Here is a 16,627-nt window from a genome sequence, read left to right on the forward strand (position 1 = left end):
TGGGGGAGAGGATCTCCCTCCACCCTGAACTTCTTGAAAGGGAGCCTCCATCCGATAAGACCCAAAAGAAAACGAGACAAGAAACACAACACCACCCTTCCTAATCAAAAAGAAGAAAAAGAAAAAAAAAAAAAACAAAAACAAAAATGAAACCTCCACTAGCTCCCACGTTTCTAGCAAAAGCTATAGAAAAAAACAAATGGATCAAACGCACAGTTACATAGTGGCTCTCCCTCTGTCTTCTCTCCCTCTTCCTCTTACATCCCTACATCTCTTTAAATCTCTTTTAACTGAGGCATCCACATAAAAATCAATCAACCTACTTGGTCGAACTCTGAACTTAAACGCTTCATCAGGTTCTTCAAGGGAAGTGTTACGCTCGCAATCATCTTATGAGTCATTACTTCCAGCCCCTTCCTTGTCTCTGGCTTCCCTAGATTCTAACTCACAGCACTTAAACATCTCTTTCATCAAGTTAATCTAAAGACCTTGGCACCCTCATTGTAGAGCACAACAAACAAGTGGAACCACACAAAAGGAAGCAATATAATAGCATTCAAATTGAAGGAAGCAAATACACCATAACTAGGAAACAACTATGCAAATAACTTAATGCAAACTACCTACAAATATTTATATATATTCAAACTATTATTACACTAACACAACAACATTTACCACTTTTAACTTTGAAATTACAATGATAACCATAGGGGGTGAGCCCCTATTTATACTTGTATTCACCGTTTATAAGGGGCAGTTCAAACAAATTTTTTGGTCTTTAAATGGTCCACGTGGGGCCCTTTATAGAAGTCGGTTCTGACTTCTTTCACCGTTTTCTCTATATCACCGGAGCCCGTATCTTGTCTGCTCAGTGCCTCGACAAGGCCGCTGATTGCCTCCATTACCTTCCCTTTTACTTTGTGAAGATGACAGAATATCTTCTAATTCACCTCTCTACAAAATAGACACTTCCTTCCACCAACTCCACGGCATACCAAACTCTTCTAGCCGAATGCCTCTTACATAACACTTCCAAATCAGCCTTCTTTGCCACCCCAGCTTTTATAAATCAAGATCAGCCCCTCAACTTCACTTCTGTCTCCCACTTTCCAACCTGATCCGAATATCCCCTCAACCCAAATCCGAGTCTCCAATAGTCTCAGTAGAAACCGCAATTAAAGCGCCATTCGACACTGCTTCAAGGATGGTGAGACAGGCGCAACATGCAAAGATGAATCGGAGAAATACAGATAGGCTCAATACAGAATTCTGATTTCTACTGTAAATTTATAATATCAATGTCGTTCGATTAGTTGGCATCAATTTTAACCCTGGGCTAAACCATCATTCTGCCAAAATGAATTTGAAATTCCAACTTAAACGCTTCATCAGGTTCTTCAAGGGAAGTGTTACGCTCACAGCAGTTAAACCATCATTCTGCCAAAATGAATTTGAAATTCCAACTTCCCGTGATGCGGAGCCCACTTATTACTTTCGCAGCCACCGTTTCTTCTTATCACTACCTCTGTGTCTCAACCAGCATAACACAGCACAACGTTTCTCCAACGACAAGGTCTGTCCCAGGCCAGGCACTGGAGACGACTTACCAGTTACCACCAACCGATGGCCTATTTCTGTAGAGTAGAAAACGACCTCACTAACGCAGCCTCCTACCGCAATTCCCCTCCTTTCACCTGTGGCGCTTTTGCAACCGACAAGGTCTTTCCAGTTTCCAATATCATAGTCGAACAAGTAATGTAAAAACAGAGAGCAAAGTATTGCATAAGCATACAAACCCCACTACCGAAGCATAGAAATAGAGACCAGTGATCAATTGATTAACTAATTAATCAATTAGTTAAGTTGAGCTTCCTAAATACTCGAACTCGGCTTCCTAAATACTCGAACTCGGCTTACAGTAATCAAATTCAAGTTGAGCTTAAACTCGAGTCGAGTAATTGTTTGAATTAAGTTCAAGCTTTAATCAGCTCGAGCGGCTCATGAGCCTAATTGAGTTCATAACAAAATAATATAATATTTTTAATATATTTGTATTTATAATATAAATAAATATTAACTTATTTATAGTATAAATGAATACATTTATAATTGACATTCAAAAACATATTTTTATTTATAATACTTATAATATTAATTTATTTATAATTTTTAATATATTTTAATTTTAGTATACTTAATATTAATTTATTTAAAATCGGCTCAAATAAAACTACTCGAGCCGGCTCTCAAGTATCAACTCAAGTCAAGTTTCGAACTCTATGTTTTTTAATCGAACTCGAGCTCGTGATACTCGGCTCCACTCAACTCGATTAATACTCCCCGATGGTGCTTTTAAATTAGAACGGTCTCCTTTTCGAACTCTATGTTAGTCAACGGGACTGGGCTTGTGAAGAGGGCCCACCTACAACTTTGTTAGGCACCAATCACCAAATGAGAAAAGAGCCCAACACCGAACTCGACACAGAAACCACCACCTATCACTCGTTAGCCGTCCCTCCCAATCGAAACCACTTGTCACTCATCAATGTATTGTTAACTGGTCCAGCAACATTTGAGATGTTGGTTTGTAGGGCTGTCAAAGGGACGGATTCAAAGCGGTCTGGTCGGTTCTGTTTAGGAAAGTTCTGGTTTTTGATATATATTATAATCTAATCCATCAGGTTAGACCCGATTACCCTGAGAACCGATCAATTCAGTTTTATGTCGAAAATTACAGACCCTACCGTTTTAGGTTGTTCCAGACTTAATTAAGACAAAGGGAATGCAATTTGCATTCAAATGTAAGGTTGTGGAATGAAGAATCTTTCAATCATCCTTTCTCTAAGCATTTCTAGAACTCAGCTAGGGCTAATTATTCTTGAAATGTATAATGTATTAACACATATGTCTAGTCAATTCAATTATGAGAATTATTATCTTAAGAAAAGTCTTATATATAGCCTTCATCCTCATTCCTTAAGCAATGTGGGACATGGATAACACTCAATTGTTGTACTAATTATTTAGTATTGATCTAAATCCCAAATTCCTCAACTAGTATTATACGTGTTATGCCATTCCAACGTGTGACTCATACGATCCGAAAACAGAACTATTTTAGCCACCGGTTTTTGGGTCAACGGTTCGACTGTCTATTTCAAACAAACGACCCATTCTAAAAACAAAAATTATAGGCAAAAAATTGAGTGTGTGTGATCTATTAAGTAGTATCATACGTGTTATGTCATTTGAGCATATGACTCATACGATCCAAAAACGAAACCATTCTGACCACCGATTTTTAGGTTAACGATTCAACCGTTCAAATATAACAGATGACCTGTGATACTTGTGAATCAAATAATGAATCCTGGTCGTCGGACAGAAGAACAGCCAACCCACATCTACTAATACTCCATGTACCCACATCTACTAATACTCCATGTGTATGCGAAGTCGTTATGGCTCCATATGAATGCATAAAAGTCATTAAGATCATTTGGTATGGTTGTCTGGCAGCAGCCAAAGCCACCGCAAGATGAACTAGCTGTCACTTTTGTATCGTTCAAGCACGATGATCGACATTCCACATAGAACACAGAGCCCTTGTAATCATCCATTTTGCCATACGTGTCGCAACCGACTGCCATGAATCTGTTTCTGGTATTGGAGAGCCTGTATGTGTTTGGAAAAGAATATCTAATGCTATAACCCGCCGGGTATTCATCTTCACCTGCGTAACATCTTACGCTTCCGAAAATGGAAGTCGTTAGTTGATGAGCATCAAGTGATATATGGAGAATGGTATGGTCATCTCCCTTATAATCGCCATAAAACGTCAATTTTGGAGGAAGAATTGCAGTATTGCAGAATAACTTGAAGTCATCATTTTTGAAACAGGTTGGATCATCTCCCACTAGGCCAAACGGGTATGGGATGCTAACATTCCCACATTTGCTTTGGCACCCAGGCCTTGTATCCGACGATATCACTAATGCTGTCATCATCATTGTGAGCTCGTTGTAGTAAGACGAGGTGATGAAGGAAACAGTAAATACATTTTCCAGTCTAATTTCTTGCTTTCATAACTTTATGTGGAGCATATTCAACATAGAAGCAATAAACAACAAAAATACATTAATTACAACAAATTCATTCCGAGAAAAGTCGATGAGCAAATGCGATAGGTGATTTTTTTTTTATGTTTTAAAAAAGGGTAAATCAATGATGCAGCAAGGACATGGTCTAAGTAGAGTTTTGATCAATCAAAATCCATGCATGAATTTTGATAAATAAGACATGATTGGTTACCACGTTTTTTATACAAATTGATTGATCAGAAGTTTTCTCGATATAATGTCTTTTTTTTGTGACAAAAAAATATTAAAAATAAAAAAAAGGATATACATTAGGGTTAAATGTAGAATTAAAATATTTTTCTAGCTAATTTCTTTGATGATTTCAGGCTACATCATTGCACGAGTGTTTTGAACATTTTCATTTATGAACAAAAATTTTGCAACAAAATATAAAATAAAATTTGTAATAAGAGCCGCACATGCAGGGCCAAGTGAGCACGATCTACAAGCCCTAATCGCGCGTTATCTTTATTTTACAGCAAACGAACTCATACCTTGGCAACCATGGGGGAGATAAGGATTCCCTTGATATCCTTGCAAACAGCGGCAAACATATCCAGGGCTGTTGTTGGAGATAGAGCAGTTGGTGTTAATCCCGCATGCATAATTTATGCTTCCTTTCTCACATGCCTTTTTTGCAGTTGGCCAGTTGGATGCTAGGCACACAAAACAATATTTCTTAAATCAAAGGCTGCTTTTCCAAATATTAAGATTATAAACTGAAAATTGATCAGCCGGCTTATATAACTCCAAGTAGAAGATATTAGCAAACTGTTGGAACGAGCAAATGGCACGATGCAGAGAAATCACATAGAGCATGTTCTATAAATAGTTGTGATTGGTGAAATGCTTGCTCCATGTCATCAAAATATATAGTAAGAATAAAAAGGTCATACCTTGGCATCCATCAGGGAGATAAGGATTTCCTTGGTAACCTTCCAAACAGTGGCAAAGAGATCCAGGGCCATTTGTTGAATTAGTGCAATAGGTGTTGTTACCACAGACAATACTATAGCCCATTCCTCCTGCGTCCTCGCAAGCAGCCTTGTTTCGAATTGCCCAATCCAGTATTATTGGAGTTTGGATGCCAGAATTTTGCAGGTATTTCAGGTTGTTTCTTATATTCCGAAGGCGTGAAACTTGTGAGGCCATCAAATCCTTGTCGCACAGAAAGGCATACCCGCATCTAGTGATATTCCATGTGTACCTGAATTTGTAAAGGCTACCTGTGGAAATTTGAAAATCGGTGATACCCTTGGGTATGGTGGTCTGGCAGCACACAAGGCCATCACATGATAAATCCATCATAACTTTCGTATCGTTCAGGCAACCTGAACGGCACCCCACATAGAATGCCTCGTTCTCGGAGTCATACAAAGTTCCAGATGTGTCGCAACCGACCGTCATGAATCTATTTCTGGTGTCCGATTCCATGTCTTTTAGAACTATTCCTCTCTTGGCGATATTATGATTCAAGTTTGGATGAGCTACGAATAAGGCCGTGTAAAATGGGATTATATGGCTCAATCATGTTAGTATTATGAGTCAAATCCTGATAATCTACAAACAAAAGTATGTCTAATGGGCAATAGCCTGCTCTAAAGGTAGTTTGAAGGGAAAAACGTCTCACATGAAAACACATAATCACTCTTGACATAGAGATGTTTTAGAGCAAGATGTTACATTTTTTAGGGCAGCAAATGGATCAAATGGAATTAAATATAAGTAAATATAAGTTGTATCTAAATTTGATTTATTTTTATTTGACTTCTAATTAAATTTTATTTGTTGAATTTAGGTTGGATTTGAATTAAATTTGGATATTGTAATTAGATATCAAATAGCATAGATAAAATAAACTAAAAATCATCAAAATATTACTTAACATTAATAAAATGAACTAAAAATGATTTTAATGTTGTATCACAAGAAGAAATGAATAATTATGTATATATATATATATATATATATATTCAGGAAATGGAATTTAATACAATAATTATCGCTTATTTCCATAAAATACCCTCCCCAATAAGATTTATTCTTCTTTGAATACCAAACTCGTTGCATCGGCTGCCATCTGTCCAATCGTAGGGACGTAAAATTGGGCCTGACTGAGAGCTGACCAAACCAGCGTGAAATGTGGCTTGCTTGCCAGTTGTGAGAGCGAAAACAATGAATGCGACGTGAAATTGGAACCACCACGAAAGAAGAATCTCTCTCTCCCTTAAATTTTTTATAACCTATTCTCCCTACCTTAATTTTTAGAAAAGAAAAAAAAATAACTTATCTTAATTTAATTTTACCTTTTCCAGAAATGCAGACTTATTTACTCTTTTTATAACCTATTCTCTCTACCTTAATTTTAAAAATAACTTACACAAAAATAATTAAAAAACGTGCCTTAACTTTTTGAAAAAATAATTAGCTTTGCCTTAATTTAATTTTACCATAATTTTCAAACGTAAAGATTTATTTATTTTATAATAACATACTCTCTATCTACCTTAATTTCATGCCTCCAATCTTTCTTCTTCCTTTCTTTCTTTTTTTCTTCTTCTTTTCTCTTCTCTTCTCTTCTCTTCTCTTCTCTTCTCTTCTTCTTTGTTTTTCAATCGGATTTATTGCCAAGATGGTATAAGAGCAAGGCTATTGAATCTGGGCGATCAAGTTTCTTCTTCAAGTTGTTGAATTTAGGCGGAACAAAAGATTGAATCTAGGTTGATTGAATTAGATCTACGACTAATACAACCCTATTTTTTTTATTTCTTCCTTGGTCGTGTACCAAGAGGAAAACGAATGAATCTGAACCACTGAATGTCGGCACACCCTTGTGAAGTTTATACCTCTTTTTGTTTTGGATCGTGTGATCTTATACCTGTGAAAGGTGACTGTAGATCACAGATGACCTGTTTTCTTCGCTTGTTGGCTTGATTTCATGTGTGTAAGGATCTCTCTTAATGATCAATGCTTGTAGACCTTCTGAAAAACTAGTAGGCTGGGACTGTTATTCCATATAGGTTTGAAAATTAGTTTTGTCATATTTTTTTTTTTTGAAAATTGGTGTTGTTCTTGTGCTTAGATTAAGTCACAATTGAAGTGTGTGTGGACTGGTCACTTGTTGTGTGTGGAGTTTTTTTTCTGATATAAGGAGGGATCCTAAGTTGGGAATTTAGATAAAATATTCTGTGTTAACCATGTCGTTTAAGAATTTTGCTACTTCAGGGGTTTCAAAAAGTCAAAATGGAGTGAGTGGGAAAATGGATATGAGTTTCCTCATGGCTGTTATTCCCTTTGACAGTCTGAACTAACTTGAATGGTATAGGGGAATAAAACTCTACATCAGTGCTAGGGGAAAAATATGATACATCAATGGGAAAGTGAAGGAACCAAAGAAAAGAAGTGTTGAATATGTTAGGTAGAACCAACAAAATAGTATGGTGATGTCATGACTCTTGGTTTCCATGCTGCCACAAGTAAGAAAGACATTTATGTGGGCTGAAACTACTTGTGAAATATGGGAACAAGCAAAGTTCATCTATTTAGAGCAAAGACACTATGCCAAGATATACCAACTGTACGCTGAATCCTCTACTTGCAAGCAGGGGGAAAGAAGTCTCTCAATGCACTATTTAGATCTGACATCGATATAGAAAGTACTTGATCACTATCGTAATGTGAATTAGAAGTATGATGAAGATGCAAAGATATACAAGTCACTTGTATCTTAGCAACGGGTATTTGCTTTTTTCTTTGGGCTAAATCCTTCATATGAGTCCACTAGGGTGCAGATCTTGGGAAGTAAAGACTTTCCATCAGTTCAGGTGGTTTATGCCTTAGTTCAGTCAAAAGAGAGTAGAAGTGTGATGAATTGTATAGAGGGGGAACTAGTTGCCCTAGCTGTCTCGGGAAGTTCAGATACTAATGTTAGAAGTACTTTTAAGAAGGGTGACTCTCAAAAGAGAATAGATGACAAGAGTAAACTTTGGTGCACTCTCTGCCAGAAGACAAGACACACCAGAGATACATGTTGTGATCTCCATGGAAAACCTAAATAAGCATAGGATTTGGGTAAAGTCAATAATTGATCTGGTCAAGAAACACAGTTAACAGATTCAGAAAAAGTATAACTCAGATAATATGACATCTCAAGAGATTAGGCCCATGATAAATCAAGAAAGGCATCCCAGTTTTGACCCTAAGGAAGAGATTATCAACTCCTTTAATGACCATTTGGAGTTATATAGTAGGACTCTTTGCCATATGGATTCTGGTCCTACTCCTTCTACCTCTTTTGCATCGACATCAGGTAACACTGCCACTACCTTCCATGTGTCATCTCATACTTCTGATTCTCCTTTGGTAATTGACTACAGAGCCTCAAAACCACATCATGACTAGTAAGATAAATTTATTTTTGGCATACAACGTTCTCTTTGGGAGTGATAAGGTGAGATTAATTGATGGTTCATTCTCCACCATAGCCGGCCAAGGAACCATATCTCTCTCACTTGGCCTTACCTTTTCTAATGTATTGCATGTTCCTAAATTACCTATAAATTTGCTTTCCATTAGTAATATTATTCACTCATTGAATTGTTCAGTTACTTTCTCTCTGTCTTCATGTGTGTTTCATGATTTGGCCTCAGGGAAGACGATTGGTAGAAGAAGCATGGTGGATGGTCTATATGTGTTGGAGAATAAAGCTGGTCTTATGGCTAAAGAGTCATTGAGTTCTTCTAGTGAGAGTCAAGCCTATTTATGGCACAATCATTATGGTCATCTTTCTTTTGAGTCATTAAAAGCTATGCTTCCAAAGTTGTTTGAGTCTTTGTTAGTGAGTCAGTTGTAGTGTCAGACATGTCAATGGAGTAAACATTATAGAAGTTTTTTTCCTTTAAGAAATAAAAGATCTGAAATTACGTTTCATATTGTTTATTTTGATGTTTGGGGCCCTATTACTCTACCTAATGACGCTGCATAAAAGTACTTCATTACCTTAGTCCATTATTATTCTAGATACACTTGGGTTTACCCTATGCGATCTAGAGATGAAGTCCCTAAAATTGTGAAAGACTTTCAATGCATGGTGTTCATTCAGTTCCAAACTGAGTGGATTGTTCACTCAGTTTCAATGCATTGTGAAACTTTCTTTGTTTCGAGTGGATTGCTTCAACGAAGCTCTTGTGCTAGGACACCCTAAGAATGTGGCAGAAGCTTTATCCAAGCCTGAATGGACAGATTCAATGAATAAATTGATGCATTACACAAAAATGACACTTAGGAGTTGATGGATCTTTCTAAAGGGAGGAACCAGGGGGTTGCAAGTGGGGGTTCATAGTAAAACACAATGCTAATGGAACTATTGAAATGTACAAGGCTAGACTAGTGGAAAAATGTTTTACATAGGTATATGGAGTGGACTATGTAGAGACTTTTGCTCCAGTAGCCAATATGAAGTCTATCAAGATTCTTCTTTCATTGGCAATAAATCTTGTCTGGGAATTTCATCAATTGAACATTAAAAATACTTTCTTGAATGGTGACTTAGAAGAGGATGTGTATATAACCCAACCTCCAGGTTTTTGTGCCAAAGACAGTGAACAGAAAGTGTGTAGGTTAAAAAAATCTTTATATTGGTTGAAACAATCACCTCGGGCCTGGTTTGGTAAGTTTCACTTAGCAGTTCAACAGATGGGGTTCAAACAATGCCAGTCAGACCACACTTTATTTGTGAAGAAAGGTGAAGGAAAAATTGCAATTCTATTTGTGTTGTTGTAAAAGCAATTGAAGATAGTTGTTATTGCCTTTGAACCTCCAATTGAAGATAGTTGTTGTTATAAAAGCAATCCACCATTTTTCTCAAAGAATTTCTCTTTTAATTTCATGAGTTTTCTTTTTCTTATAATGAAGTATAACCAAGAGATACAAATGAGTAAAAACAAGACGCCCAATCTTACACCTGCAAAGAAATAGATAATGAGTTAATAGAAAGTAGAGGTATCGTATAATGTAAGTACTTATTTCATATTGTAATTTTCAAAGGAACATGACTTAATGAATTGACGAATAGAAAGAAATTGAATGCAGAAAACATATTTTATAACACTTGGGTGAAAATTGGATTAGGACAAGAGCATTTACCTAGGGTGATCTTAAGTACAAGGAAAACATTATTCTTGCAACCTTGGCCCTTTTTCCTACCATCACCATAACTCCCCTTCGGGCAAGTGCAATGGTAAGATCCAATTGTATTAGTGCAACGGCCTATACAAGGATAATTATTTGGATCTTCACATTCATTTATGTCTGGCAAAAGGACAATAAATGAAGCATTAGGTCATACGCAATAAAGAAAATTATTATTACTTTTTATACCCCAGATTAATATTGTTTAATGAATTCATTAATCACATTTTAACTAAACCATGTAATGAAAATAGTAATAATTAAACAATATTAATGGCATGAATATGCTTTGGAGGGAATGATTAATAATGAAAATTTTCCTACCAAGTAATGCAATACTTTTAATCTATTATTCAAGTTAGGGATCATGAAATTTCAATGATATTTTTTTCTAAAATTATAATTTTCTATATTCTATATTCCAATGATATTATCACTATTATAAGTTCTGTGGGGGTTGTGTGTTAGCCACACATGGGGAACATATACCCACATGACATCTTAGCCACATATGGGAATATCTCAATCTCTTAGAAATTATTGTATGGGGAGATATTCCGAATGCAGGGAGGTAGTGTTCTGTGAATAGGTGTGGGTGGCGTTTTAGCGGTATCTGATCCAGAGTCCTTTTTGTCTTCAGCCTAACGTCCAAAGTGCTGATTGAACGTACAGCATTATCTCTTCAAACTGGGAAAAATCAAAGGGCTCCATGAAAAATTGCTTTGATCCATGAAGATAATTGATATGGTGCGGGATTAGACATTCTTGTCATATATAGCATAAAATTCCTCAAGGAGTCTTCTACACTACTCCAGCTTTATCTCCCAAGCTTGAATCTAAACTTTGGTCTAATTTGGAGGCAAAAGTCTATTGTTACGAAATGGACAAAGCCAGCAGTGAGTTGTGTAAAGCTAAATATAGACGAGGCTTCATGGAGGATCCTTGGTCTGAATGGTTATTGATGATGCGCGATCTAGCAATTCTTAGTTAGAAGATGATATGGGAGCTAGTTGTGTAGTAACTTGGATTGAATTACAAGAAAATAGATCAGAGAACTCGGAGTAGCTAACTCGGCGAGGTCGCTCCAATGCTTAAGTTAGTATTGTGTTATCTTAGTTGTGAGCTAAAAGCTTGAATGTAGAGAGAGCTAGTGAGCAAATAATCGCATGTACCTTCTTCTCTGGGTCTTTGGGGTTAATGCCTTTATAATAGGCATTGTTTGGTGTGAGCCTCTTGCACCACATCCGAGATTTCTAAGAGGTCATGCCTAACTAGTCCGAAATCCTTAGAGGTAACCACCATGCACATTGACCATCCTCTGGAATGTTTGGTACGTGGGCCAACTTTTGAAAAATGTGAGTCTCGGGATATGCATGTTGAATTTGTCGGTGAACACGTCTCGCAGGTCACTATCTGGACCTTAGTCAGGCCAACAAGCCCTCGAGGGAGGTCGCTCCTCACGTCAAGGTCACTTCGGCTAGTGACGAGGTGCTACAGGTCAGCCCTGGACGAGGTGCTTCTAGTCAACCTGAGTTGTGCTCAAGGTTGCTAGGTTGGCAGTGAAGGTAGGTCGCCAGGATGGGGCGAAGAGAAACCGTGATCTAGGTCAATTTATGAGGGTGGATTTGGCCCTTCAATGACATCATGACACATGGCATCTTGGAATAACTGGATGACACCTGGACATCTTCTAAAAAATGACTTGGAGTCCTAGATTGCGGTTTCTCTTTGCCCCGACCTGGCGACCTACCTTCACCGCCAAACTGGCGACCTCGACCACAACTCAGGTCGGCTAGAAGCACCTCATCCAAGGTTGACTTGTAGCACCTCGTCACTAGCCAAAGTGACCTCGATGCGAGGAAAGACCTCCCTTGAGGGCTTGTCGGCTTGACTGAGGTCCAGGTGGCGACTTGCGAGACATGCTTGTCAACAAATTCGGCATGCATATCTTGACACTCCCACATTTCTCGAAAGTTGGCCCACGTACCGAACATTCCAGAGGGTGGTCAACATGCATGGTAGTTACCTCCGAGGATTTCAGACCGGTTAGGCATGACCTCCCAGAAATCTTGAATGCGATGCATGAGGCCCACACCGAACAATGCCTATATAATGGCACCAACCCCAAAGAACAAGAGAAGAAGGTATGCGTGATTATTTTTCTCACTAGCTCTCTCTAAATTCAAGCTTTCAGCTCACAACTAAGACAACACAACACTGACTTAAGCAGCGAAGCGACCTCGTTGGGTTAACCACCCCAGGTTCTCTGATCTGTTTTCTTACAGTTCGAACCAACTCACTATGCAACTAGCTCCCAAGTCATCTTCCAGTTAGGAGCAGCTAGATCGTGCATCATCAATTGGCGCCATTTGTGGGAAATGCTACAAGAAGCTAAGTTCTCACATTCTAAAAGGCTAAATCCTCATCTTCCAAAAACCTAAGATCTCACCTTTTAGAAAGTAAAGTTCTCGCTTTCTAATTTTCATTTTTTATGAACTCAAGGGCACTTTTGAGCAGCATCAACACTTAAAATGAATACCGATTAGTGGGGGGCAACAACATCTGCGATGAACCTTGAGAACTCCTCTGTGACAATCAGACAAAGTTCAAGCCTAACCTAGCAATCCTAGTGCCTCAGATAAATACATCGCTGCAGTATGTGAACAGTCCTCTCCCGACGGTAGAGCCATCAGTGATTCCCCCTGGGATTGAAGCGTTGTAATTCTATGAGATGAAGCATGAATTTCCAGATCTGAGCATGGGAGAAGCCCGATGTAGACAGTAGCAGAACAACCTCAACTCATCCTCAACAGCCGTAAACCAAGACGAGGCCTCATCAGCCCCATTTCGTGAGGTCACCTGTACAAGTCGAACTCTTCGTGGTTCCTGTGGGAGTTGGTGGCCAACGGACTATATGGACGCCCTTGCAGGTTGAGCATTTTAAGGCTCTTGTGTGAGCTAGCGACCTAAAGTTAGCAGTGCTGCCCCCGCAGGTCGAGCTCCTAGTGGATTCTTGTAAGAGTAGATGATCGGCGTCACTACGAGGCTGATGCAGTGCAGTTGTGGCCCCAAACTGCCAAGTCATGCCGATAATAACTTTATGTATCTGCAGCCCTCACAAAGGGGGAGGGGGGGGATAGAACTTGTACATTATGATCTTGCAAGTACTCACCCAAGAAGATAATCCTACGGGACGACGTTGGAGCAACTAGATCGCGCATCATCATTTACCTTGGCACCCATTGTTTCGAAATGTTTACCTTCGTTTTTTCATACATTGATCTTATCTTCGCATAAAGAATAAAGTAGAAAGATAAAGTTTAGATTGGTTACCTTGGCACCCATCGGACAGGTAAGGGTTCCCATGAAAAACTTTCTTACAATGGCAAAGATATCTAGGGCCATTAATGGAGTTTGCAACTTCTGCATTTTTCCCGCACGCATAGTCAGACTTTCCTCACTGCATTTGCTCGCAAGTCATGTTTCGATTTGCTTGATCAACAATCATTGTAGTTCTGAACTGAATGTTTAATAGATAGTCCACCTTGTTTCTTAAATTCCATATTTTATATCCAGTCGAAACGAACCAGTCTTAGTCCGAGAGAAAGGCAAAGCTGCATCTGCTGATGTTCCAAGTGTAAGCGGAACTGGTGTCATTACTATACGTTTGATGTTTTAGATCAAATGTACCAAGATCATGTGGTATTGCCGTCAGGCAACATCCAATTCTTCACAAGATGACCCATTCACTTCTGTGGAAGTTTTTGTCATGGGAGTCAGACATGATGCCAAGTGTGTTACAACCAATTGCCGTGAATTTGTTCCGGGTGTTGGAGAATTTGGTAGTTCGATGGTTGACGCGATCCCCTATTGATCTCGGTTCTCTCCCATGTAACAGGATGTAGCAGCCCTCCTTGAGAATGTCAATTGGCCTTGTAGTGAAATGAAGTAAGAGTTTAAAGCAACTTATTTTTCTATATGCAAGATGCCTACTGGTTGGTGTAAGCCCTCTTGCTGGGTAGAGGCTTGGGATCAAATCTCGCCTGCACCAGGGGTTGGGCAAGTTCTATACCAATAAAATGGCTCTTGTTATTTTGGCTCGTTTCGTTCATAAAGGTTTTAGAGAAAAGGGCAAGGAAAAGAAAATAACAAAAGTTCTGATGAGTATTTTTGTAATTTAACACATTTTCTCGTCTGACTTAACGACTGGAGGTATTTGTTGCAAAGTGAAAGTTAAAAGAGATCTGTATCACAAATGAAAGTTTAAGGGAATAATTGCGACTGACCCCATAATATTGGGTGGTTTTGATGTAAATGAAAGTTCAAGGGATAATAAAAATCTTACTAACCATCCCAACACTACGCTATGGACAACACCACCTCAGAACTACACCTGTTCATGGGCCGGGTGGCCCGATGGGCCGGCCCGGCCCGGCTCTCGGACGGGCTTGAACATGTTTATAGGTCTGCGGGCTTAAACTCGAGCAAAAAAGTCCGGCCCGCAATAAATTCGAGCCGGGTTCAGGTTTTGTCAAAATAGCCCGGCCCGAGCCCAGCCCGGCCTGACCTAAAATTAGACTTAAAATGGTTTATGTGATTATATCCATTTAAATAAATTTTTTGATTTCAGAATGTAAAACTGTGTTTTAAAACGTAAGAAAAAGGGAAAAAAACCATCTTGTAGGCCCATTATTCATTTAAATAGGGAAAAAAAACATTTAAATTTTTAATTCTAATTTGAAGAGGGAAAAATATAATTTTTTTATTAGGTCAGGCTTCGAGCTCGGGCTTGAGCTCGGGCTTTGGGCTTTTTATCAGGACCGAGCTCGGGCCCAAGTTATAGGCCCATTGGTCGGACCGGACTCAGGCTCAGGCCTAACGTATTTCCATTAATGATGAATAAAACCCCGATCCAAACCCGACCCGACCCAGCTCATGATCAGGTGTACTCATAACCAATACTAACCATAAATCAACCACCGACTTGGAAAAATGGCTTTTATATGTTCTCTCTCTTTTCTAAGCAGGGGAGTTATTCTAGAATTTTCCAGCAGTTATTCCATCTCGGTATAGGTGGCCATCTGTCAGCCACCCATCCATGCTATATTCGTGACTGCTTTGTAATATTGGATCGAGCCAATTCGGATCATGAAATTTGGATTAAACTGGGTCTATGCCGGGTTTCATGTCTATGCTCTTGCAACCCTATTCCTACAAAAATAATTTCAGGCCAAAGAGCAATTTGGTGACGAATAAAACTTTTCATTGAACAAACGAATTCTTTAATACCTTGGCATCCATGATTCCCACGGTAGCCTTTCATGCATTGGCAAATATATCCGGGGCTGTTGCTGGAGATGGAGCAGTACGTGTTATTCCCGCATGCATAAATTATTTACATAATTTATCACTTAAACTATTGACTAAATTGTTGTTAATTATTAAATAGTTATTATTAATAATTAGTTAATTAATTAATATTTTAATTTTTAATACTTTAAAAATTATTATTAATATTTATAACTTAATTAATTATTTCAATATATCATTATTAATTAATAATTAATTTCTGAATTATTTTAAATTAATTCATATTTTTGTCAATTATTTCTTTTAATTTAATTAAACTATTTTAATTATATGTGATTAAATAAATAATAATTTATTATTGGTTCATTTTTATAATATTAACTCCGAAAAATATTACTAGAACAGTGTTTTTTCTGTTAAACCAGCTTCCCCTCCTTTTCCACTAGTTTAATGGGGTAACTTTGGCTGTTGGGGCCCAACAACATAGGCTGTTGAAATAGTTTCTGGGCTGAGCACATTCTGAGCAGTTCATCTATTCACACCCAGGCTTTTGTTTTTAGTCAAAATAAATTAAGATATAATTACTAATTTATCCATTCTCATAGTAACGTGGCATTACTAGAAATTCTCTCAACAGCATAGGCTGTTGGCCCCAATAACTAAAGTTTTTCCCTAGTTTCCCAGCCTATCCCATCTCATAACATCCCACAAACCAAAATATAGGAAGAGAAGAATATTCAAGAAAAATCCATCTTATCCCTCCCCATCCTAATAAAACAAATTGATAAAGAAATTTTCTCGTTTTTTATTTTTTTATTTTATGTCATTTTTTAAAAAACTATTGAGATGCAATTTCCTAATAACTTAAATAATCTTTTCTTCTGAAATTTCTCCTAAACTATCTCCCCCACTATTCACTACTTTCTCAAAAGTTATAATTTAGTAGAGAGTTTCTCTCCTAAATTATCTCTAATTCCTATTTATCC

The 16,627-nt window shown here is 38.0% G+C and overlaps 1 protein-coding gene across 1 annotated transcript; it reads right to left on the reverse strand.

The window, feature by feature from the left end:
* Nucleotides 1-2,901: 2,901 nt before the first annotated feature.
* Nucleotides 2,902-5,494, reverse strand: LOC148791521 (wall-associated receptor kinase 17-like). Its single transcript, XM_088889043.1, has 3 exons — nucleotides 5,039-5,494; nucleotides 4,637-4,798; nucleotides 2,902-4,000 (listed from the first exon to the last, which is right to left on the reverse strand). The coding sequence occupies exons 1-3, from the start codon at nucleotides 5,448-5,450 to the stop codon at nucleotides 3,411-3,413; spliced, it is 1,164 nt and encodes a 387-aa protein (XP_088745169.1). The 5' UTR covers nucleotides 5,451-5,494; the 3' UTR covers nucleotides 2,902-3,410.
* Nucleotides 5,495-16,627: the final 11,133 nt, after the last annotated feature.

This window comes from Nelumbo nucifera, chromosome 5, assembly GCF_055504915.1.
Source record: "Nelumbo nucifera cultivar China Antique chromosome 5, China Antique-T2T, whole genome shotgun sequence".
NCBI classification, from domain to species: domain Eukaryota; kingdom Viridiplantae; phylum Streptophyta; class Magnoliopsida; order Proteales; family Nelumbonaceae; genus Nelumbo; species Nelumbo nucifera.